A 22,356-nucleotide genomic window follows, 5' to 3' on the forward strand; every position below is an offset into this window, starting at 1 on the left:
TTCATGCTTTTGTGTCTTCTCGTTTAGACTATTGTAATAGCCTTTTATTCTTGTCTTAACAAAAAGAAGCTGTCTTGTCTGCAGCAGGTCCAAAATGCAGCGGCTAGGGTGCTGACTCGCACCAACAGAAGGGCTCATATTACCCCAATTTTAAAATCTCTCCATTTGCTTCCAGTGGTTTTTCGCTTTAACTTTCGCTTTAAAATCCTGGTTCTGACTTTTAAAGCTCTCCATGGTCAGGCTCCCCTATACATTAGAGCCCTGTTGTCTCTGTATATCCCTTCTCGAAGGCTAAGGTCATTGGATCAGAATCTTCTTAAGGTCCCTTACACCTGTTTTAAGACTAGAGGAGATCGTTCCTTCCAGGCCATTGCGCCAAAGCTTTGGAACGATCTCCCGCTCTCGTTACGTTCTCTTGATTCTGTGGACGTTTTTAAGAGCAAACTTAAAACCTATCTCTTTTGCAAATCTTTTTAACAGTTTCAGTGCGTTGGCTGTAGTTATGCTACTATAGGCTTGTGACTATTATATTTACCACTACCCTCATAGTGATGGTTTTTATTACATTTTTTGTGCTTTTATTGTTTTATCATAATGTATAATTGTGCATTTCTGTAAAGTACCTTGTGACTTTTAATGTCTGTGAAAGGTGCTATATAAATAAACTTTTACTCTCTCTGACTTCAGGTGGATTAACTGGGGTATATCCTCAGCAAGTTTGGTGAATTATAACAGGAAAAGTGTGTGTATATGTCTTTAATTATTACATTTAAAAAGGCAACAGCATCTTACCTGGATATAGAAATTTGAGAAAAGGAGAATGAACGAGAACATGTAGCTTATTTGGAAGTATAGCCATCCCATTGGGAAGCCACATGGCCATACCACTGCCAGTGCTGTTTGTGACATGGTTAAACAGAACTGGATCTGTGGAGAGAAACAGACAAGGTGCCAACACTGAAGAGCTTGTAGAGCAGGTGAGACTGACCCAAAGATTAATGTACAGATTTTAAATAGAAAATTAAACTGCTGTTTAATACATTTAAAAAGCTCTATTAACACATTAAATATCCTTTAAAAACAAACATTGTTTGAATTTCAACTTCACTGAATCTTTGGGCTAAACATTCTTCATTTAGAAACGTTACACTTTTAACAGGTTTAGTTACTGACTATATTTATGAAAAAAGGTTGTATAGGATTATTAAATTGTAGAGTTCCCATGCACCAAGATGATGCAAGAGATCAGTGACTTTTGGGTCACCTTCCAGCAGGGCATCGATCCTTTACTTACAGCCAGAGCTGCAGTAGTACATGTGTTCAAGACGTCCGATTAAAGTCCAGACCTAAACCCAGCTGTAAACCTATGGCAGGACTTGAAAATTAATCAATAAAATTTCCCTGAGTATAAGGTTTTTTGCAACCTAAACTGGACAGAATTTCTAAAGCTTCAACTAAACTTTATCAAGGACGGAAATACTCTTGTACATAAATCCAGGAAAAACCTCCAAGGTATTTAAAGACATCAAAACAATACTTTAAAATACTGCAAGCAAGAAATTACCATTGTAACCATATCAATTTTCAATTTCATGGCATGAAATTCATAATCATTCAAAGACAGCATATTTTGTCAGAAGAGTAACACAGCAATTTCTTTATGATAGCAGCTACAATTGAACTCAAACTGAATGGGACTCAAATATCCAACTATCTCCATTCAGTTGAAAAAGAGGAGCTCAAAAACTCAAGGGGCCCGAGTGTTTATCTAAGGCCTCAAGGCCACAGCTTTGCCAAAATACAGGAGATGACCTCAGGCGAAAATTGAAAGCTACAAAATTGTCCCAGATGAGGGTTAGGGTTAGGGGCTCCAATCTCAACTGGTAAGTTGGGCACAAAAACAGCACTGTACATCAATAAAATAAAACCATCTTTACACTGAAATACGGTGGTGGTAGCATAATGTTGTGGGGTCACTACTGTTTAAAATGAACTAGAGTTTTTGTCAGTGTGGACAACATTATTAACAGCTCTAAATGAGGTTACATTTTGACCCATAACCTTCAGATGTCTGCTAGAAGTGGGATTTTATTATTCAGAAAAAGAGATGTCCTCACAGTTTGACAGATTTAGTGAACTTTTCAGAACAGAGTGGGCAAATATAATCAACTCAAGATGTGGGAAGCTGAGAGAGGCAACCAATTGTGAGGGTGTTCATACCTATGCAACCAGGTTACCACACATATTTTTTTTACTTCCAACACATTTGTTTTTCAGTTTAATTGCAATAATAAACTGAAACAAACTTATTGATGTGTGCCACATTGTGTGAGGAAAATGTTTTGGCATGATTTATCATGGGTTCCTTATTTTACTTCACAAAAACTTGGGAGGCATTTCAGCAGGGATGTGCACACTTTGGAAAGCTACTGTCTGCTTTTGCATAGTTGTCCTGCTACTTAAGAAAATAAACCGATTGCTTAAATTGAACGTACCAGTTGCATCTGGGTGATATACCTCTTCCACCAGAGGTACGGTCGGAGGGCAGGAATGGCTGAGAGGCCGTAGTAAGAATACATCACAACGTGGACAAAGCTGTTCAGGGAGGCCCCAAAATATGCTGAGGAGAGACATAAAGTTCTTTATTTGCAGCAAGTACTTCAAAGATGCATAAATAATTTCTGAGGCATTCCCAGGATAAAAGCCTGACAAATACATTACTGATGCACACAAAGTTTTTCACACAGAACAACGGTTTTCAGGTCAGCATACCCTTTGAACTTTGCAGGGAAAAACTAGTGGTTTTCAGACGTGACTTTAACATAGTAGCACTTGAATTATTTAGCCCTCCGCGGGGCAAAATGGTAAAAATAGGTTCTGGAAACATTAAAAGTTGTGGAGTGAGAATCAGTGAAACACTCACAGTGACCACAGGGTATCCAGTTCATGACGAACCACCAGATGTTCAGCATGCTGGCGTGGTGGAAGACATGGAGAAATGTGATCTGGTGATTGTTTTTCCGCAGTATGAAGAAAAAGGTGTCCATGAACTCGATGAGCTTGGAGAAGTAGTACCACCATAGGACACCGATGACCTGGGAGGGTCACAACAACATGTCCCAGCAAATAAAAACAAATAAACAATAGTCTTTTTGCAGATAATTTCTGGTTTAGAACAATGTAAAATGCTTTAAAATGAGGATGTATTAAAATCACATGCACACAACAGAACAGTAAGAGGTCATACATTCAGTTTCTGGAGTGTCCATGTGGAGGTTAACTATTTGCAGCAGAGCCTTGCTAATAACACTTCTTATTTAGTTGCTGCAGGACACCAACATCATGCACACTTTACTGTGGGCCTAGTTTTCATATTGTCTGCAGAGACACGAAATACAGTTGTCCTGATCACATGAATATCGTTTTTTACAGGCACCAATCACCAATCAGGTGATCTTAGAAATATGTTTGTTTTATTAGTATTATTCCTTACTCTAATGATTGCTTAAAGTGAGATGGAGTAAAACTTCAGTGTAATACCATGTTAAAAAAACTGTATTAAATAATAATGAGTGTGAGTAATTGCCAGACCTTCTTATCCACTTCTGGTGCACTATAGGTGTTCTGGCAGAAGAAGTTGTATCCACCGTGCCACACAGTTGTAGCAAGCTGCAGACAAAGCCATTAGGACAAACGATGAATGAGATAGTTGCAAAATCAATGACAGAAAAAGTCAACAAATAGACAGTGAGTAACAACACGAACAAACACATCACTTGAGCGCAAGATAGAAAAACAGATCAGGTCTCATATCTCTTGTGTAGCTGAAATTGGTTTAAACTATCCATCAAACATGGATGTTGAAACCATGGGACCTTCAAGCCCTTAAAGAAGATTGATCATTCAACTGAGAGACCCTAGTGGCCACACGCCTATCCCAAAGGATGGTTTATTTTTTTACATCAGTCAAGCGTGGTGTAGAGAGAATATATAAAAATTTGAAAAAAAGAAAATACTTTGGTATTCACTGCTAAACATTTCGGGAAAAATAATGACTTATGGTAAAGATTTTAATTGTTTGTACTATTTTGTTTTGGATATGTTACAATATAACACATACAATGCCCTAAACAATTATTGGCGTCCCTGGCAAAGATGTGTACAAACGTTTAAATACTTTTGTGCTATCTTGCAGTCACGTGTTCAGAAGTAGTTGTTTTTAACAAAATCATTAGTGTCACAATTGGTGGTGTCACAAAAAAACTAAAGCAATTGTAAGTAAAATGTTTAGATGTTCTCTGTACTTTTTAAGGCCATCACAGGGTCTAGAATGCTTTAATTGGATTTTAAGGTTAAATGTTTTAGAGTTCTCCTGCACCTATCCCACATGTTGCTGTGCACTGCCAGTCAACTGGCTGAAAGAGGGCTGCCGAACTTTACCCTGGCTTATACAGCAAAGACAGATTTGACTGTTTGGAAATTAGCACAAAAAAGTATAAAAATATGACTTTGGTGGATTTTTTCTTTCTTGGCCAGAATTTAACCCCATTTGAAAAATGGTGCCACATTTGTAAGGAAAATGCATCTGTGGGTTGAGAAGTAAAGTGTAGTACTAGAGTTTTGCTCATGAAAAACTTGCCCAATCCTTTCCTTACATTTTGAGTTGAGTACATTTCGGGACACAAAAACACGGACTGTCGAAACGAATGGACTGACCCTTTATTAAAGTAATGCAGGTTTAAAACTACAGCTGGCAAACTTTAAAGTCTGTTAAGCATTCGATGACAGGCTTTACCTGAGCAGATAGCCTGGCCAATTAACCAGCTAATGTCAGCTTTCTGTGTCATTACAAAATGGTACAAATTTGCTTACATTTATCAGATTTAGCATAACAACACAGAAATGTTATAGGCAACATTATTGTAACCTAATTATGTGTGTGTGTGTGTGTGTGTGTGTGTGTGTGTGCGTACCTAGTATAAGTATGATGTGTCAACGAGGCTCTTTTTCTAAGCCACTCTTCACAATGGGAAAGACAGGAAAACATTCCATTCCAGTAAGACAAGTGTGTGAACGGCCTGCACTTGTATAGCACTTTATCAAGTCCATGGACTCCAAAGTTCTTTACACTACAATCAGTCATCCACCCATTCATACACACATTTACACACTGATAGTGGTAGACTACAATGTAGCCACAGCTGCAGATAAATGAAAAGCTTAAAACTACTGGAGCAAACAAGGCTGGACCAGGACCAAGTTTATTTTGTCACCATGCCCAGTGAGGAGGATGGTAAGGGAGGCAAAAGATATCCAAACTCACTGAGAATTGCACCAAATTTTTTGTTAAACTGGAAAATAATATTTTTATTTTAAGCCTTTTGTACACAGGGAGTGGTAATACCTGTCGGGAGCACTGTATGTGATAACAAGACGGAAGAAGAAATTACTTCATTTAGAGCACTAGCTTTAAAAACACATTCACTGTCTGTGGATTAAAGAGGCCCACTCATCTGAACCTAAATCTAATAAAATGCTATTGGTTAAGTGTTAACAGAATGAAGAATGATTCTGTTTCTGACATTAATCGTTTTATTACGTTCACACATACATTAATCTCTCTGTAACAGTAACTGTCCAGCATATTAAACAAAGTGCATTATGGTCTGAATATCGACTGAGCGCTGGCAAGCTGACAAGAAGCAGAGAGCTGCTTTGCACTTTGATTCACATCAGGTGACATCAGACTTGGCCCACTAAACGTTCACCCTGGGATGGGGGCATTTGCATAGTACAGAGTTTAATGAATAAAATGGCCAACTGTTCACTGGGACCTTACGCAATGCAGAGTGCAAGACTAGAAGCCCATTCTACCCGCTGGATGGACTAAGACTCATGCACAGAAACACTACATTTGGGTCTGAGGTCCTTATGGTCGCAGTACATAAAACAACAAACACACATTATTATTGCTGCCATAACCTAGCTCAGGCTATGCTAGCTTGCCAGATGTGCATGCTCATATCACTGCATCTATCAATTTCAGCAACTTAGCCAGTAGTTTAGGAGGAATAATGGGATGTCCTGACGTGAATCAGCACATGTGAGGGATTTGATTACTAAAACAATCAGCCTATCAGCATCCTGTTGTGTCTTTGTTATTTCCTGATAACATTGTCTTCAGGGACAGCTTTCAACAAGACACAAGTCAGAGTCAAACAGTGAAGAACAGTTAATGGTTGAGACATTATTGTCTCCAAATTAGATGAAAGGATTAATTTCAGTCTGATGTCTGTACCCTAACACCTGCTAATTCAGTGTTTGCCGTTTGTGCTAAGCTAAACTATTATTATTATTATATTGTTCAAAGGGCTTGGAAAAACTCTTATTTAAGCTCTTCCCGAAGGAAGCGGACCACCTCCTGGATCTTGAGGCTGGTTGCCCCTCTGGGGTATCGGTACCTGGACCTGGGAGTATACAGTATGTATGGGGAATGTGAGTGAGTGTATAACATCCATTGTTGTGTGTCTGGTGGGATAGTGTGCACTTGTTTCTGTGTCAGGTTGGCTGCTCCCTCTCCTGGATCAGTTAAGGCCACTATTAAATGTGGGGCCTATTTCCTCTCCGCGACATTCCCTGCCAGTGACTGGTGTCTCTGCCTGCTGGTGTATTGGTGGTTCTCGGTGTCCGGGGCTGGGTGCTTTGGTGTGCACCGGCTAACTCCCGGTGGCTGCTGGGAGGGCCTTTGGATGTCTGTGGCTCAGATCTCCTCTGTGTCTGTTTCTAGTCCAGGGAGGGAGGTCTGTGGCTCCTCACACTCGCTATTGCATATTTTTAGGGAGAAACCTTATACACACAAGCGCGCTCACTCTTACACCCACTGGTGTTTAGATTCAGGTGTTAACAGATACACTGATGTTATATATTGAGATGCAGTTACCACTAAATACATCTTGCATTCATCATTACCGTGCACTTTGCGGTAACAAAGCTGTTGTCTGCAGGTGTAGAAGCAGTTTTCTAGGGTGTTATCTTGTAATCTCTTCACCCTTCTATCTCTCCTATATTCTTTTCTCCTTCTCTCCCTTTTTTCTTTTTGCCCTACCTCTCTCTCTTTCTTGCTGCTTTTTTTTCCCCTTTTCGTTTCTGTGTCCGTGTCCATTGCAAGTGAAATAATCCCAAAGGAATTTCTAATAAAGTTTATTTTATAAATATCAAGCGGACCATTATAGCGTTAGCCGCAATGCTCCACTTGTGAAAGTAAATCTGTTTGGCTTCTAATTGACACTCAGACAAGAATTGTGAGTGCTACTCTGCCGGAGAGGAAACGGTAAAAAACAAAAAAAAAAACAAAGGAAATGCTCTTATATAGATTAATAGAAGCAAAACCAACTGGCCAAGTGAATATCCATCCATCCATCCACTGTCTATACCCGCTTTTCCGTGCAGGGTCAATGGGTCCAGGTAAACCCTGGACAGGTCGCCAATCCATCACAGGACAACCCAATGGATAAACAATAATGCACACACTCCAGGGCAATTTTAAAAAACCAATTAACCTGGCAGTCATTTTGGGAATAGAGAATACACACATCCACCAGGAGAACATGCAAACTCCATGTAGAAAGACCCCGGGCTGGGATTCACAGAAGGTGGACCATCTGGTGTGCTTTAGGTCATCGTCCTTTGCATTACTCAAGAGTTGTTGTGCTTAAAGTCACAAAACAATGGCTGGCCATTCTCCTTCAGGATTTTCTGGTAGAGGAGCAGAATTCATGTTTCCATTAATTACACCAAGTTGTCCAGATTCTGAAGCACCAAAGCAATGCCAGACTACAACAGTTTCCAAAAATCTTGGGGATCATTAAGATGTTTTTTGATGGGTCTTTGCGTTCTCGTTGGTCAGAAGTGTTTTTTGGCCTTGGACCTCTTCCATAGATGCACTCACTCTTTTATCCAGTTTATGTCAATTTGTTAAATCATGAAAGCTGTCCCTAACCGCAAGTAATGCAAGTGAGGGCTGTAGTGTTTTCAATGTAGACCAACTACCAGCTATCCAGGCTTGAGATCTCCTGGTATGGGTGCATCAAACATGTGGCCTGGTATGAATCACCAGGGCCAGGATAGACTAAATGACATGCGCATGCAGGATCCTAACATTGCAAACCAACGCAGCTTGGACTCTTGTGACTTATTGGATGAGTCCTCAATGCGCTCTTGGAGTAATTCCTGTTAAACGTTTTCTTCATTTGTTAATAATGGGTTTCACAGCAGTCCCAAAGCCTTAGAAATATTGTTGTGACCTTTTCCATCTGTCTCTGAATTTCTTTTGATCAGGGAATGAAATGTTGCCTTCCTATATCTACTACAGATTGTCAGACATTCAGAAATTAAATTCAGCTGTCTAAGAAATATGGTTAATCACAAGTAATTCATCCTCTTTGTGTTATGTTTGTCTGATATTACATAATTTTGATCACCTGAAAACTTTTAATGTGGCAGAAAAGCAAAAACAGAAGAAAAATTTAGAGAGGCTAACACTTTCAAGGCACTGTATACCAAAGTATGTTAAAATATCCTGAATAAAGTTTTCTCTTTACCAGTAATAGCAACAGCTTTTAAATAAACATCTGTTATTTTTAGACATCTAGCTTTGTAACTATAGATCCCTTTGTTGTAAAGATTACAAAGTATTTAATAAAGTATTAACAGCAACTGTTAAAGGTTTTCCAAGCAGCAAGCTATAGTGCTGGGTTTAACTAATCTAACATGTTACAGTATTACTGTATTGTATAAAAGTAAAGTGCAGAGCAGAAAATGTCCACCTGCATAGATGTTATTATTCCTCAGTTGCAGTGTTTTAACCAGCCCTACACCGAGTCTAAAGGCTGGTGTCTCACAATAGTTGACCTTGTAAATATATATGAACAGAATATCAAAATCTGGTCCATATCTGTTTTCCTAAGCGTCTGTGTTTTGACGTTGCACTGATTGTTTTGGCTTATTTCACCAGTCTGTTTACCTCATAGCACATGTAGAGGGACAAATAGGTGACTCCCAGATTGTAGACCACCATGAGGCCTCTGCAGGAATATGGCTGCCTGTTCTTCATGTACTTGGGCCCCATCCACACGATCAGGAGGTACATGACTGTGAGTGCAAAGGTTGGTAGGTAATTGTCGAGCAGGAGCATTCCCTGCACCCTCTTATCTGAAATGTGGAGATAAAGAGGAATATGAGTGAGATGAGTTAGAGAAGAAAGGTTAGAGGGTGAAAAAGCAGAGAGGAATCCTTGAATTGGAGTTTGAATGAATATTAAGGCTTTTCCAACATCCTCTTACCTCTAGGACCCATCCATGTTTCAAAGTAGGTATTTAGTTTGTGATTTAAGGTCTCCATTTTTTACCTATAAACAGAATAAGGAGATAAAAATGTATTTGTAAAATGTTACATATCATTTAATGTCCAATAAAAATAAACAATGACTGCTTAAATCTTCACACCCAAGCTAAAAAAATACTGGACATGACATGCAACTGAAGGTCATACACAAATTCTACAATGATATCCTGCTGTTACGACATTCCTTTTCAGGTAAGGAGAGCATTAATCAAAAAGGTGGCCAAGGACACATTCTAGCTCTAGAGGAGCTGCAGAAATCCACAGCTCTGGTGGGAGAATCTCTTGGTGAGGCAATTACAAGTCATGCACTCCGCAAATCTGCCTTTTTATAGAAAATTAGCAAGAAGAAAATGATTGCTCAACAAAAGGAACAAGCCATATTTCGAGTTTGTCCCCAACTATGTAGCAGATACAGTAAATGAGTGGTTGAAGGTGGCCTAGTCTGATAAGACCAAAACTGAAAAGTATTTATGGCCTACATGCAAAACACTAAGTCAGAAAACTAATTCACTACACATCACCCTAAAAAAAAAAAACAAGGTCAAACACAGAGGTGATGGTATCATGTTGTGGAGATGCTATTCTTTGATAGGGACAGTGAAGCTGATCTGAGTTGATGGGGAGATAGACAGAGCTACGCCCAAACCCACCAATCCGACTGAGCTTGAGGTATTTTGCAAAGAAAAATTAGCAAACAAGCTGGTAGAGACATACCCTAAAGACTTGCAGCTGTAATTGCAGCAATGGGTGGTTGTACTTAGTAATGACCCAGGAGTACTTATGTATACCACATTTTCTAATTTTTATTCATAAAAATGCTAAAGATCACGCATTACGTTATAAATATGCACTACTTTGTGTTGGTCTTTCTTATGAAATTACAATAAAAAAAGTTTGAAGTTTGTGGTTTTAGCATAGTACGACTCTTCTCTAATAACCTACATGATCAAAAAAGCTACATAGTTAGTTAGTGTTGAAAATTCTTCTAAAATTCTACTAATAAAGGAAGTTAGACGAAATGTTATTTATTTAATAGCACTTCAATAATAAATCACAGGGTTAACTTTGAACCTGCTTTAACTGTTATTCTGCTAAGATCATCCCAGCGATTAGGCAAAGTGTCAGATATACAGCTGGCATTCAGTGCTGTTGATCTCTGAACCTCCACAAATAACTGTCCGTGCTCTGTAATTTACTCAGCACCAGGAAGTACGTTTATGCCTTAATAGTATATAGAACTTGCAGGATAATGCTGTATACTCAAGACTCTTGGGTCAGACCAGTTGCATTAACCAGAAGCATAAATCAGAGAAACCTGATCACTCAGGAAAACAAACAGCCTTGAGCCATTATTGCCCCAGACACAGTCCAGCATGCTCTTTTTACTATTTGCAACATCCTGTTGTATTGTTTCAAGCTTTGCATAGAGATAAGAAAGAATTACATAGTCTGCACTATTTATGACTGTCACGGAGTGACATTTTTAGGACTCTGTTTGTGGCTTTGTGTTTGTTTACCTTTTGCTTAGATGTTTGGTTTTTGTATCATGTTTTCTTTTCTCCCTCTTCCGCCTCCTAGTGTTTTCTTCTTAAGTTTTTTTATGGTTGTTTTCTTATTACTTGGTATGGTTTATTATTATTATTATTATTGTAATTATTATAGTTCTTGGTCTTCCCTGGATTCTCTAGTTTTATTTCTCTTTAGTATCTTTGTGTTTAATCATGTTTTATTATTTGTTCCTTTGCACTCTTCTTGTTTACTAGTTTATTTTCTGTTTCCTTTCCAGTTAATTCAGTCAGTGTGGTTAGGTTTGTTTACTTTTGTATTCAGGTTTTCTTTATGGGTTCTTTGTTTGTTCTTAGGTTGTTATTGTTGTTCCTATGTTCCCTCTAGTTTCTCTGTTTACTTTAGTCATGATTATTCTAGTTTTCTTATTCCCCATTTGATTATTTATCTTTGTCTATAGGTTTGCTTGGTCTGTGTTTCTGTTTATTGTTTATTAGTTACTTTGCCCATCCTCAGCCTTTGTATTTGTTTCACCTGTTCCTTCTGCTTCCCTGCCTCCTTGTCACACCTGTTCCCTGTTCCATTGATTATCTGCCTTTGTTATCTCACAGTATATAAGTTGGTTTTGTGTCTTTGTTCAGTGCTGGTTCCTTGTGTTCATCACTCCTCGTTCTCGTTCTCGACCATGATTATGCTTTGTTTTGCTTTACCTTGGAAATCTTATGCTACGCTTTGCCTTGGAGTACCTGCAGTGATTTTTGTAAGTTTTTTTGTATTTGGACTGTGGTTCGTTCCTGCAGTGTTTTTGCTACGTTTTGACTTCATAAATAAACCTATGAATTATAAAGATGATCCTGCCAAGCTCTTGTCTGCACTTTGGTCCGATCCAAAACCACACCGTGACAATGACGTGCTTTCTGGAAATGCATTTATACCATCTCATTACATCACAGGCAGCTGCATCTATCACTGCGTAAACACCTGCGTCTGGCTGGAAGTATATCAGGAGACACAATATGTTATATGTAAAGTTTATTATCTTCTTAATAGATGCATGATTTCAGCACACATTTGATTTCGGTAAGAGAGTCAAGTTATACATCTGTACATTTACACTGTAAATGCAAAACAGGGTGAAAAGTTGACAGAGTGCCCTTCAAATATTTTATTGGAGAGAAGTAAATATATCAGATTTAAAATATTTATAGTGTTCAGTTTCTGGTATAGTTAAATCCATTTTTTGTCTTATTTCAATGCCTGTATATACATTTCTGTGTTTATTAGTCATTTTCTCTCAGGTTTTCGGTTCCAGTCCTCACTTGGCTGCATTGCGTTTGGTTTATTGTACTAACCTGGTTCCCATGTCTCTGATCACCTCCCTGGCAATTATAAGCAGTTAGTTTCTTTTATTCCCTGTTGGATCCTCTGACCGTTGTTCATTTAATAAACCATCAACTTTTTTATGAGTGTGCCGTTTCCCTCGGTGTCCCTTTGCTCCAACTCTACCACAACCCACCACAAACATTCCTAGTAAGTCAATTACACAGGTGTACAATGGCAAAAAAAATTAGCATCAACAACCACTTTTTGAAATCCATTTTCTATCTTTGTTATTACTTCTATTATTATAGTTTGTGTTATTTGATTTGATTTCAGTGGAGGCTAACAAGACCCCACATTTGATGGTTCAAGACCCCCAGTGGGAACCAATATTCTAGGCCTAAAATATTAAAAATGTTTTCTACAGACTGCTGTCAGTATTTTTCAAATTACTAATCTAAATAAAGTCAGTAAGAAAAATATTTAATAAGTTTGCAGAGAGTGAAACACTTTCTCGGTTAGATTTCACCCCAGATGATATTTGGTTCCTACTCTGACCAGAGAAGCAGATCCCTTAAAGCACACTAAACTTTCCAGAAGGAGGATTCTGGTTTTCTACAAAAGAAATAATCATGCCACCTTTAAACCGTGTGGATTGAGATTGCATGCCAGTAACACAAAGAGTAGTGTTTGCTTGTCTGTTGTGGCTGGATGGTGTATGTGGAAGTAGAGCACTCTGCTAGATGTTTAAATTAATGTTAAACCATCTCTGTGCAGTCTGGATGCATCTCTCACATTTACAGATGTCTCTATCCTCCAGAACAAAGGTGGGCACAGCAGCCTCGTTTATATAACCTCCTCCTTTATCCTTGAAAATAAACTGGTCAAATTCAGTGTGTTATACTACTGTCGAGAGATAATAAAGAATATTGCTGACAACTGCATTTCTTCACACCACGCTGGGCTTATTTTGGTCAACTCGTACTTGAATAATGACCTTGCTCTGACTATCGGTTGTGTTCTAGGATGCACCAGAACACCATAATCTGACCCGTCTTAATTGGAACCAAAACAAAAGATACATTATCAGTCAACACAGAAAAACCCGAAGCTATAACAGAGTGCAGATTGTGTGAAAGCTAAAACTGGCACACTTTGATGTAACTAAACTAATAAAATAGTCGTCGTCTTCCGCTTTATCCGGGACCGGGTCGCGGAGGCAGCAGACTCAACAGAGACGCCCAGACGTCCCTCTCTCCAGACACCTCCTCCAGTTCCTCCAGGGGGAGCCCAAGGCGTTCCCAGGCCAGCCGAGAGACATAGTCCCTCCAGCGTGTCCTGGGCCGTCCCCTGGGCCTCCTCCCGGTGGGACGTGCCTGGAACACCTCCCAAGGAAGGCGTCCAGGAGCCATCCGGTATAGATGCCCGAGCCACCTCAACTGGCTCCTCTCGATGTGGAGGAGCAGCGGCTCTACTCCGAGCTCCTCCCGGATGGCCGAGCTCCTCACCCTATCTCTAAGGGAGTGCCCGGCCACCCTACGGAGGAAGGTCATTTCAGCCGCTTGTATCCGGGATCTCGTTCTTTCGGTCATGACCCAAAGTTCATGGCCATAGGTGAGGGTAGGAACGTAGACCGACCAGTAAATCGAGAGCTTCGCTTTTCGGCTTAGCTCTCTCTTCACCACAACGGACCGGCACAGCGCCCCCATTACTGTGGCAGCCGCACCGATCCGTCTGTCGATCTCCCGCTCCATTCTTCCCTCACTCGTGAACAAGACCCCGAGATACTTAAACTCCTCCACTTGAGGCAGGAACTCCCCTCCAACCTGAAGAGGACAAGCCACCCTTTTCCGGTCGAGAACCATGGCCTCGGACTTGGAGGAGCTGATCTTCATCCCAGCCGCTTCACACTCGGCCGCGAACCGCCCCAGCGCATGCTGTAGGTCTTGGCTAGAGGGGGCCAGCAGGACCACGTCATCTGCAAAAAGAAGAGACGAAATCCTCTGGTCCCCAAACCAGAGCCCCTCCGGCCCTTGGCTGCACCTAGAAATCCTGTCCATGAAAGTTATGAACAGGACCGGTGACAAAGGGCAGCCTTGCCGGAGTCCAACATGCACCGGGAACAGGTCCGACTTAGTGCCGGCAATGCGAACCAAACTCCTGCTCCGCTTGTACAGAGACCGGATGGCCCCTAATAAAGAGCCACCGATTCCATACTCCTGGAGCACCCCCCACAGGGCATCACGAGGGACACAGTCGAATGCCTTCTCCAGGTCCACAAAACACATGTGGGCAAACTCCCATGAACCCTCGAGTACCCTCTACAGGGTACTCGAGGACTGATGTTTTAATGCAAAATATTTTTGGATGTTATATTTTGACCTGCTGAAAATGCTGCATGCCTATGACATGGTTGGCCTGTTGAAAATACTTTCCCTTGCTTGGATTTCAATGGTGAATGTATATTTTCATTGGCTAAGATCCTAATGCTCACAAAGACAGGTGGGGACATTGTAATAAAGTAAAAGACAGAAAATGAAAATTTGTCAGGAAAATTTGGATTTTTCATAATTGATGGCATCACAGCCGTATTCAGCAATAGCATCACATGTTTTTCCCATATAATGCAGCCTTAGTTTAGATCAAAAAATACTAATGTGGCAGAATGGCCCAGTCAAAGTCCAAACCTAAATCCAATTAGGAATCGTGGCTAGACTTGAAAATTGATGGTTACAGCTCAATCTGACTGAGTAGGAGTTACTCTGCAAGCAGACTGACATTAATTAAAATACAAACATTTTTGTCCAGTGATTACATAATACAAAAGCAGTAGCTAGCCACAATGTTTAATTACTGACTGGCTATTTTAAAACGAGTCTCCTGGTAACATGAAGATCGTCGGCCCGATGAGGGTTTAAAACTTTTCCCCAGCAGCCCTCCTCACTTTGCTCCGCCTGTGAAGTGCGCTCCTTCCATTATGTTTATACGGTCTGCGCGCCCTTCAAGTTCATCGCTTTATTGTACGACAGTATTTTCTCCTCAGGATCAGGCGTATAACCCAAACTGCACTTTATAATTGCCTGTAAAAATAAAACAGTAGCCTTCACTCCGGGGAAACTGGAAGAGACGAGCTGATGGCGGCTGCTGTAGTTACATAATCTGGAAAAATCACACCAAACTTCCAGGAGAGGAATTATTTTTAATAAAATAAGAAATAAAAGCTTAACTACATCCCGACGATCGGCGTCAGACTTTACAGTTCACCGCTTCAGCAACCCCAAACACTGAAACATGTTATATTAAAGAGAAAATAAAGACTCACCATACAAGCTTCGGCGGAGGAAACGCGGAGGAGAAGCAGCTGAGTGCAGCAGACTGATGAGTAACCTTGGCTGGCCGGTGGGAGCACAGAGCGCTGCTCTTCTCTCTGTCTGTGGAGAGGAGGTGGGAGGAACACAGCCTGGCCCGCTGCCCTGCCTGCGCTCGGGGTTATAGCCAGGAGGTGACCTGCTGTGTTGCAACGACTCTCACTATCAAAAGGTTGACATCAGGTCACGGTCAGTCCTACTGTAGCTGAACTCAAGATACAGTATCAATGCTGCACAGGGAGGGAGTAGGGTGTCATGGTTGCGACGCTACTTGCTTGCTCCTCCAAAGAAAGTGTTTTTATTTTTTTATGCATCCTCATTATCCCATAATAAAGCTCAGCAGATAATTAAATGTTTTCAGCATCCAACCCCAAATGTAAAACTACCAATTTACAAACATTGTGAGCACTGTTAACAAAAAATGCCTTTTTCTTGATCAGCGTTCACTTTCATTTAAAATAAAACGTTTTGTAAATACAGGATCTGGCTTTTTTTTTTTCATTTGTCTGCTCTGTGATACAATTTTAAGGGTTATAAAACCATTAAGTAGTAAAGTTAAGCCCTCCCCTCCCACAAAGCCCACTCTGCTCGGATTGGTCAGCTCCTCTGACCTGATCTAACCCCTCCCACCACTCCACATCCTTTCTGCTGAAATCAAAACATTCAAAATATTCCATAGGAGGCAAAGGTATAGCTCAACGTTGCAGTGTAACATAGGGCATAAGTCATTTTTCTTGCTGTTTTCAAATAAATTACAACCTTTGAAATAACCTGCTATCCCCTGATCAGACCAGATGCATCAAGGATATTTTAAAAGCACTAATTTGATTTAAAAAAAGGCTTTGCTGCAGCTACTTTTAGATGAATTGTATTTGCATTTAAACATGACAGGTAAACATTACTTTAATAGCTAACTAACAGAGCTGTGGATCTCAAAAGTGTCCACACTCCTTTCAAACTGCATGAAAAATGAGACTCTGATGAACAATTACAAAAGCTTTTATTTACACCAGCTTTAATGTGAAATATATCCAGTACAATACGACAGAAAAGCAGCTATAACCTGGTTGCATAACCCTTAGATTATGCAATTTTTTTTACCCAATTTTAATATTTTGTCTAATTGGGTACACTTAACATCCTATAGGGTTTTACTTGCCAATATTTGGCCACTCTTTCTTAATAAAATCTACAGCATTGTGAGGACATATCTTATCAACAAGTGAGTCTAGAGATTTTTTGACAAATGTAGCTCTGGACTCTGGTATTTCATTAATTTTCCTCTCATGAAGTTATCGTTGTGTGGATTTGGATGTGTGCTTGGACTCACTCTGACGCTGAAAAATAAATCCCCTGTTCGTCTTCAGCTTTCTAGCAGACACCTGAAGGTACCACTTCGATCTGATGAACAGTAACCCCAGAGCATGATGCTGCCACCACTGTATTTCAGTGTTGATATGGTGTTCTTTTGGTGATGCGCTGGACTGTTTTGTGTCATATCTACCATTTGGAAGTGTTGCTCTGTAATCCTGTTAATCAGATTTATGGCAGGTGTAAACACAAGACTGAATCCTGTAAATTAATCAAAAAGGTGTTTCAGCAAAGTGTTAGTACAAGGGAGTACTCATTTGTACTCACTTATGCAACTAGGTTGTTGAAGCTCTTAAGTTTCTTATTTTATTGTCTAACAAACTTGTTAAGCTATCAGTTGGCTAAACTGGATGAATATTAATGAATAAAGTATTTTGGAAAAAAAATCTATATTATTTATCAATTATTCCATTTTTTATATGATATAAACCTGGCATTTTAACAGGGGTGTGTAGACTTTTAACAGCCACTTTAACTGCAGCCTCTTTGCATCCAGATAAAAAAACAAAATGCAACATCAAAATCAAACTGTAGATTGTACATGATTATATACGCACAGATTATACACATATACATCATTGCAAAAAACATACACAAACAAAAATAATTTTGTGCTAAGATTTGATCAATATTACATCCAGCTACTAACACGTTTTAATATATACCTTTATGCTGGTTACCATGATAAATACACTTCTTTGGGGATTTTCAAGCAACACTGTCAGATTTTAAACAAATCCCCCCAGGCTCTGGAAATGTTTTTCATTCATTTTTATTTATTATATATTTTTAATCAAAATAAAAAAATAAAACAATGGTTATTAAGAATGGCATATTCAGATAAAATAAAGTGTGCAAAAGAGTATGGTAATTTAAAAATGTACAAAATGTGCCTGCATATTTGTGCTTAAAAACTACAACAGAATATTTACTAGAAATGGGAAAGCTGTGCAAATTAAAACCATTGTTAGTTTCTTGAATGGTTGCAGAGATGGTTGATTACAAGGAAGATCAAATTAGAGGTGAATTTATCATAAAACACTAAAGAACCTCCCTAGCAGTGCCAGTTTCCCTCTAACCCCTTACAGAAAGCTCAGCTGTGTACTTGAATGGACATATGATCTCTGAAGACCTCTTGTCTGGAACTGAGACAGTAGCTGATCCTTTGGACCCCATGAATCCTCTGTGGACACAGCTTTGTTGGTTCAGCCTCCAATTTTCAGATTGAGATCTGCTGTGTATAAAGGCTTTGTTAATATTTCTGGCTCTCTGTTGTGTTACAGTGAGGCAGTTCTTTAAGAAGTATCATTACCATTATGGGATGTTCCTGTTCTGGACTGATACAGGTAAGGGTCAAAGTTACACATACAAGTTCCAACTTCACTGTGAATTATTGCTTCTTAACTGTACGATCAAAACAGTTTCCTTCACCTTCTTCACCTATGTTTGAGGCAAAATAAAGAGTATTAAAGAAGTTCATCCTGTTCATCATGTTTTTCAGAACTTTTTGTCACAATCACTCACATGAATGCACACACAGACTCAGAATGATTATGCCAACCTGGCTGGAGATTTATTATAGCGTCAGTTGTACTTTGTATTTGCAATGGACTTTTGGCATGCTACCTTGTCAAGCTGATCCTGATTAAGGTTGTGCCTGAGTGTTAACATAAATTCCTGGGTACTGATATACTGTATCTTTTCAAATAATGGCTGCAGTGCCTTGCCAAAGTATTCAAAACACTTGAACTTTGACTCAGTTTTTCATGTTACAACCTGAAACTCCAGTTTTATTCAGTTAAGAGAACCTCCACTGCGGGCTCTAACAGGGTTTCTTCCAGTGTTGCCCTGTTTTGCATTTAATCCGTTCAGCTCAACCAGAGTCTGCCAGTTATTAATGTACATCAGTTGTTTCAGAGCAGATAGAGACAACATATAAATAAATCATAAATAAAAATCATAATAAAATTAAAAATCAAAAATAAAACAACACAATTTTCTAACAAAATGAACACTCACCAAATCTTGTCACTTATACCAAATAGACTGATCTACTTCGCATTTTGTACTTTTTGTACCATTTACACAAATTGATAATGTCAAATAAACACTAAATTCATATAGCAATTATAAAACAGTTTTTGTTTGGCCTATTTTGAATAAAGATGTTCTCATTTTCCCAGATTTAACAAGCTAGACATCTATATCTTATCGTTAAATTACATTTAATGAGCTAAATATTCCTAAAATTCATTCATTTTTCCCACATGGGGCTCGAACATTTTGCTGAACCTGTAAAGAAAACAAGTAAAGATCTGTGGAGCAAGAAAACAGAACATGAAAATAAATGCTCAAAAGAAATCTGATCAGTTGCCTAATATGATGTCACTACAGGCATGTCTGCATAGAAGGTTGTTTCTGGGAGGGTAGATATTTTTTACTGGATAAAATAAAGATTTACAACAAAATATCAAAACAAATTTCAAACACTCGCCACGGCATGTTGTTCTGTAGGTGAGAAACTGTATTCACTGAGAGTTTATTTGTTTTTGCAAAAAAAAGTCTGACTTGTCACTTTAAAACAAGGTGAGGCTTTACATGTAAAGTAATTATTTGATTCAGTGCAATTATATATTAATAGGTTCAAACATAAAGTCAGGCTGTTATTTACTGTCTGAAACAGAGCAATTAAAGGTTTGATGTAAACCCAGCACGCTGTAATCTTTAGAGATGTCTTTTTTCCAGTAGAAGAAAGAGAGGGACTCCCTCCTTGTCCCTTTCCTGAAACACCCAGTCCCCCGATCTGATTGGCCGCTTTAGTGGCCTGATCAGGAACCCCCTCCCACTCAGCATCAGCTCTGCTGAAAAATGAAATAATGGAAACATCTCATTGTATGAAAAAAATGCTGTAGGTCCTAAAAAGTGTAGTGATCAAATGTCATACAATTAAGAACCATTTGTGGTGGTTTAGTTGAAACAGTCATTTGCAAGGGAGATCATATTTAACCTGAAAATATTTTAAACTTAAACTGCCGTTAGCTTTTCTTAATATTTCCAAATGTTCATAGCTTATCACATTATCACTATTAGTTATAAATGAATGACAAACAGTTGTCACAAGTGATTAAAATGTAATAGTCTCAGAATTAGGATGTGCTGTTTTAGCACATCAGCAAAATTGATCTATCCAAACCAACAAATGTTCCCAGAGCTCTGTGTCCAGTAGGTAGGTCTGCAGTAGCAATAATCATTATCTTATCTAAGAGGTCAACCTGGGGTGATGCTCTCATCTGTCGCTCAGTGTAGCGTCAGCCTCTGGTTCAACAGCACCACCTTGTGGTCGGACGCACACATTTCATGATGTGCCCCAAATTGTTTTTTATGAAGCCACATAAGAAATAAGGTCAAAATGTTTTACTTTAGCAATTTAATTCAAAAAATCAAACTCATATTTGATTATGCACAGAGGGATATATATGTCAAGCGTTTAGTTTTGATGATTATAGCTCACAGTAAATGAAAATCCAACGCTATTTATTACAGAAAACAAAAATTACACAAAAGCATTAATAAAAGAGATTTTTTTTTTAAATAGAGAAATAGGGAAGACCAATAATTTGGCAGCTGTCCTGCAGGCAGTCATAGACACGCTTCACAAGCGCGGTAAATCTCCAAAGGCAGTTGCTGAAGAAATTGCTATATCAAAGCCTATTAATGAAAAATTTAGTGGAAGAAAAAGTGTGGTTGTGAAAAAAAAAGAAAAAAAAACCTTACCTGACCTAAACCTGAAAGAGAATCTTTTGGTGTTGTTAAGATGAGACACCCAACCCAACAATCCAGACAACCTGAAGGCCACTATTAAACCAATCTGGGCTTTCTTATCCCCTTAGCAATTTAACAGGCTGATCAACTCCATTCCATGCCACACTAATGCAGTGATTTTTGCAAAAGCAGCACTTGACCAAGCATTGAGGGCATATAATGTATAATACCTGGACATACACTACCTGTCAAAAGTTTTAGATACACTTTCTCACTTAATGGGTCTCTTTCTTTTAATGACTATTTACATTGTAGATTCTCTCCAAAGTCAACAAGACTGTGAATGAACACACAGAATTATGCAGTAAACAAAAAGTGTGAAATAACTTTAAACATTTTTATATTTTATATTCTTCAACATAGCCACCATTTGCTTTGATGACTACTTTGCTTTCTTGGCATTCTCTTCATGAGCTTCAGGAGGTGGTCACCTGAAACGGTTTTCCAAAGAGACCTGAAAAACTTGCCAGAGGTTCATTGAGAGATGGCCAAAAATGAATATTTCTGTCATCAGAGCATAGGGCTGCTACTTTAAGGGATCTAAAATTTATAAAAAATATTTAAAATTCTTTCACAATTTTTTGTGTGCTACACAACTCCAGCACGTGTAGTAGGCTGGCACTCTGTATTAAAAATCCTTTTTTATTTGTTTTATGTAATATTTCCTGGAAAACTGAATTTTGGGTTTTATGTTAGCTTTGAGCTATGATCATCAAAATTAGAAGGAATAAATGCTTGAAATAGATCACTGTATTAAATCTACATCTGAAATCTAATTTCTTAAATAAATGATGTAAATGAATGACAAATTCTCATATATTGATGTCAAAATACATTGGTGTGAAAAAGTGTTTGGCCCCTTCCTAATTTCTTTTTTGTTTTGCATCAAACAAATTAAAATTTTAGTCAAAAACAACACAAATAAACACAAAATGCAGATTTTAAATGGTGTTTATTATTAAAAGGGAGAAAAAAAATCCAACATGGTCCTGTGTAAAAAGTGATTGCCCGCTATAACTGCTAACTGGTTGAGCCACCCTTAGCAGCAACTATAATCAAGCATTTGTGATAACTTGCGATGAGTCTTTTACAGCACTGTGGAGAAATTTTGGACCCCTCATCTTGTTGTAATTCAGCCACGTTAGAGGGTTCTGGTGCTTCAAACGGTCTTTTTAAGATCATGCCACAGCATCTAATTTTTTTCTGCTGTTCAGAGGTGGACTTGCTGGTGTGTTTTGGATCTTTGTCCTGCTGCAGAACCCAAGTTCATTTCAGCTTAAAGTCACAAACAAATAGCGGGATATTCTCATTCAGGATTTTTTGGTAGACAGCAGGATTCATGGTTCCATTTATCACAGCAAGTCTTCCAGGTCCTGAAGCAGCAAAATATTCCCAGACCATCACACTACCACCACCAGATTTTACTGTTGATATAATGTTCTTTTTCTGAAATGCAGTGTTACTTTAACACCAGATGTAACGGGACACACCTTCTAAAAGGTTCAACTTTTGTCTCGTCAGTCCACAGAGTATTTCACCTAAAGTCTTGAGGGTCATCAAGATGTTT

The 22,356-nt window shown here is 38.9% G+C and overlaps 1 protein-coding gene across 1 annotated transcript in view; it reads right to left on the reverse strand.

Annotated features, from left to right (window-relative positions):
- elovl5 (ELOVL fatty acid elongase 5) overlaps positions 1-15,770 on the reverse strand; it is a 19,268-nt gene extending 3,498 nt beyond the window's left edge. Inside the window, exons 1-7 of the mRNA XM_047350820.1 lie at positions 15,551-15,770; positions 9,342-9,406; positions 9,023-9,210; positions 3,592-3,669; positions 2,924-3,095; positions 2,496-2,620; positions 793-927 (exon numbers count right to left, since the gene is read on the reverse strand). Coding sequence (XP_047206776.1) covers positions 793-927; positions 2,496-2,620; positions 2,924-3,095; positions 3,592-3,669; positions 9,023-9,210; positions 9,342-9,399 — 756 coding nt within the window. The 5' untranslated portion in view covers positions 9,400-9,406; positions 15,551-15,770. The remainder of the gene's footprint in view (positions 1-792; positions 928-2,495; positions 2,621-2,923; positions 3,096-3,591; positions 3,670-9,022; positions 9,211-9,341; positions 9,407-15,550) is intronic.
- Positions 15,771-22,356: the final 6,586 nt, after the last annotated feature.

Source organism: Girardinichthys multiradiatus, chromosome 22 (genome assembly GCF_021462225.1).
Source record: "Girardinichthys multiradiatus isolate DD_20200921_A chromosome 22, DD_fGirMul_XY1, whole genome shotgun sequence".
Classification (NCBI taxonomy): domain Eukaryota; kingdom Metazoa; phylum Chordata; class Actinopteri; order Cyprinodontiformes; family Goodeidae; genus Girardinichthys; species Girardinichthys multiradiatus.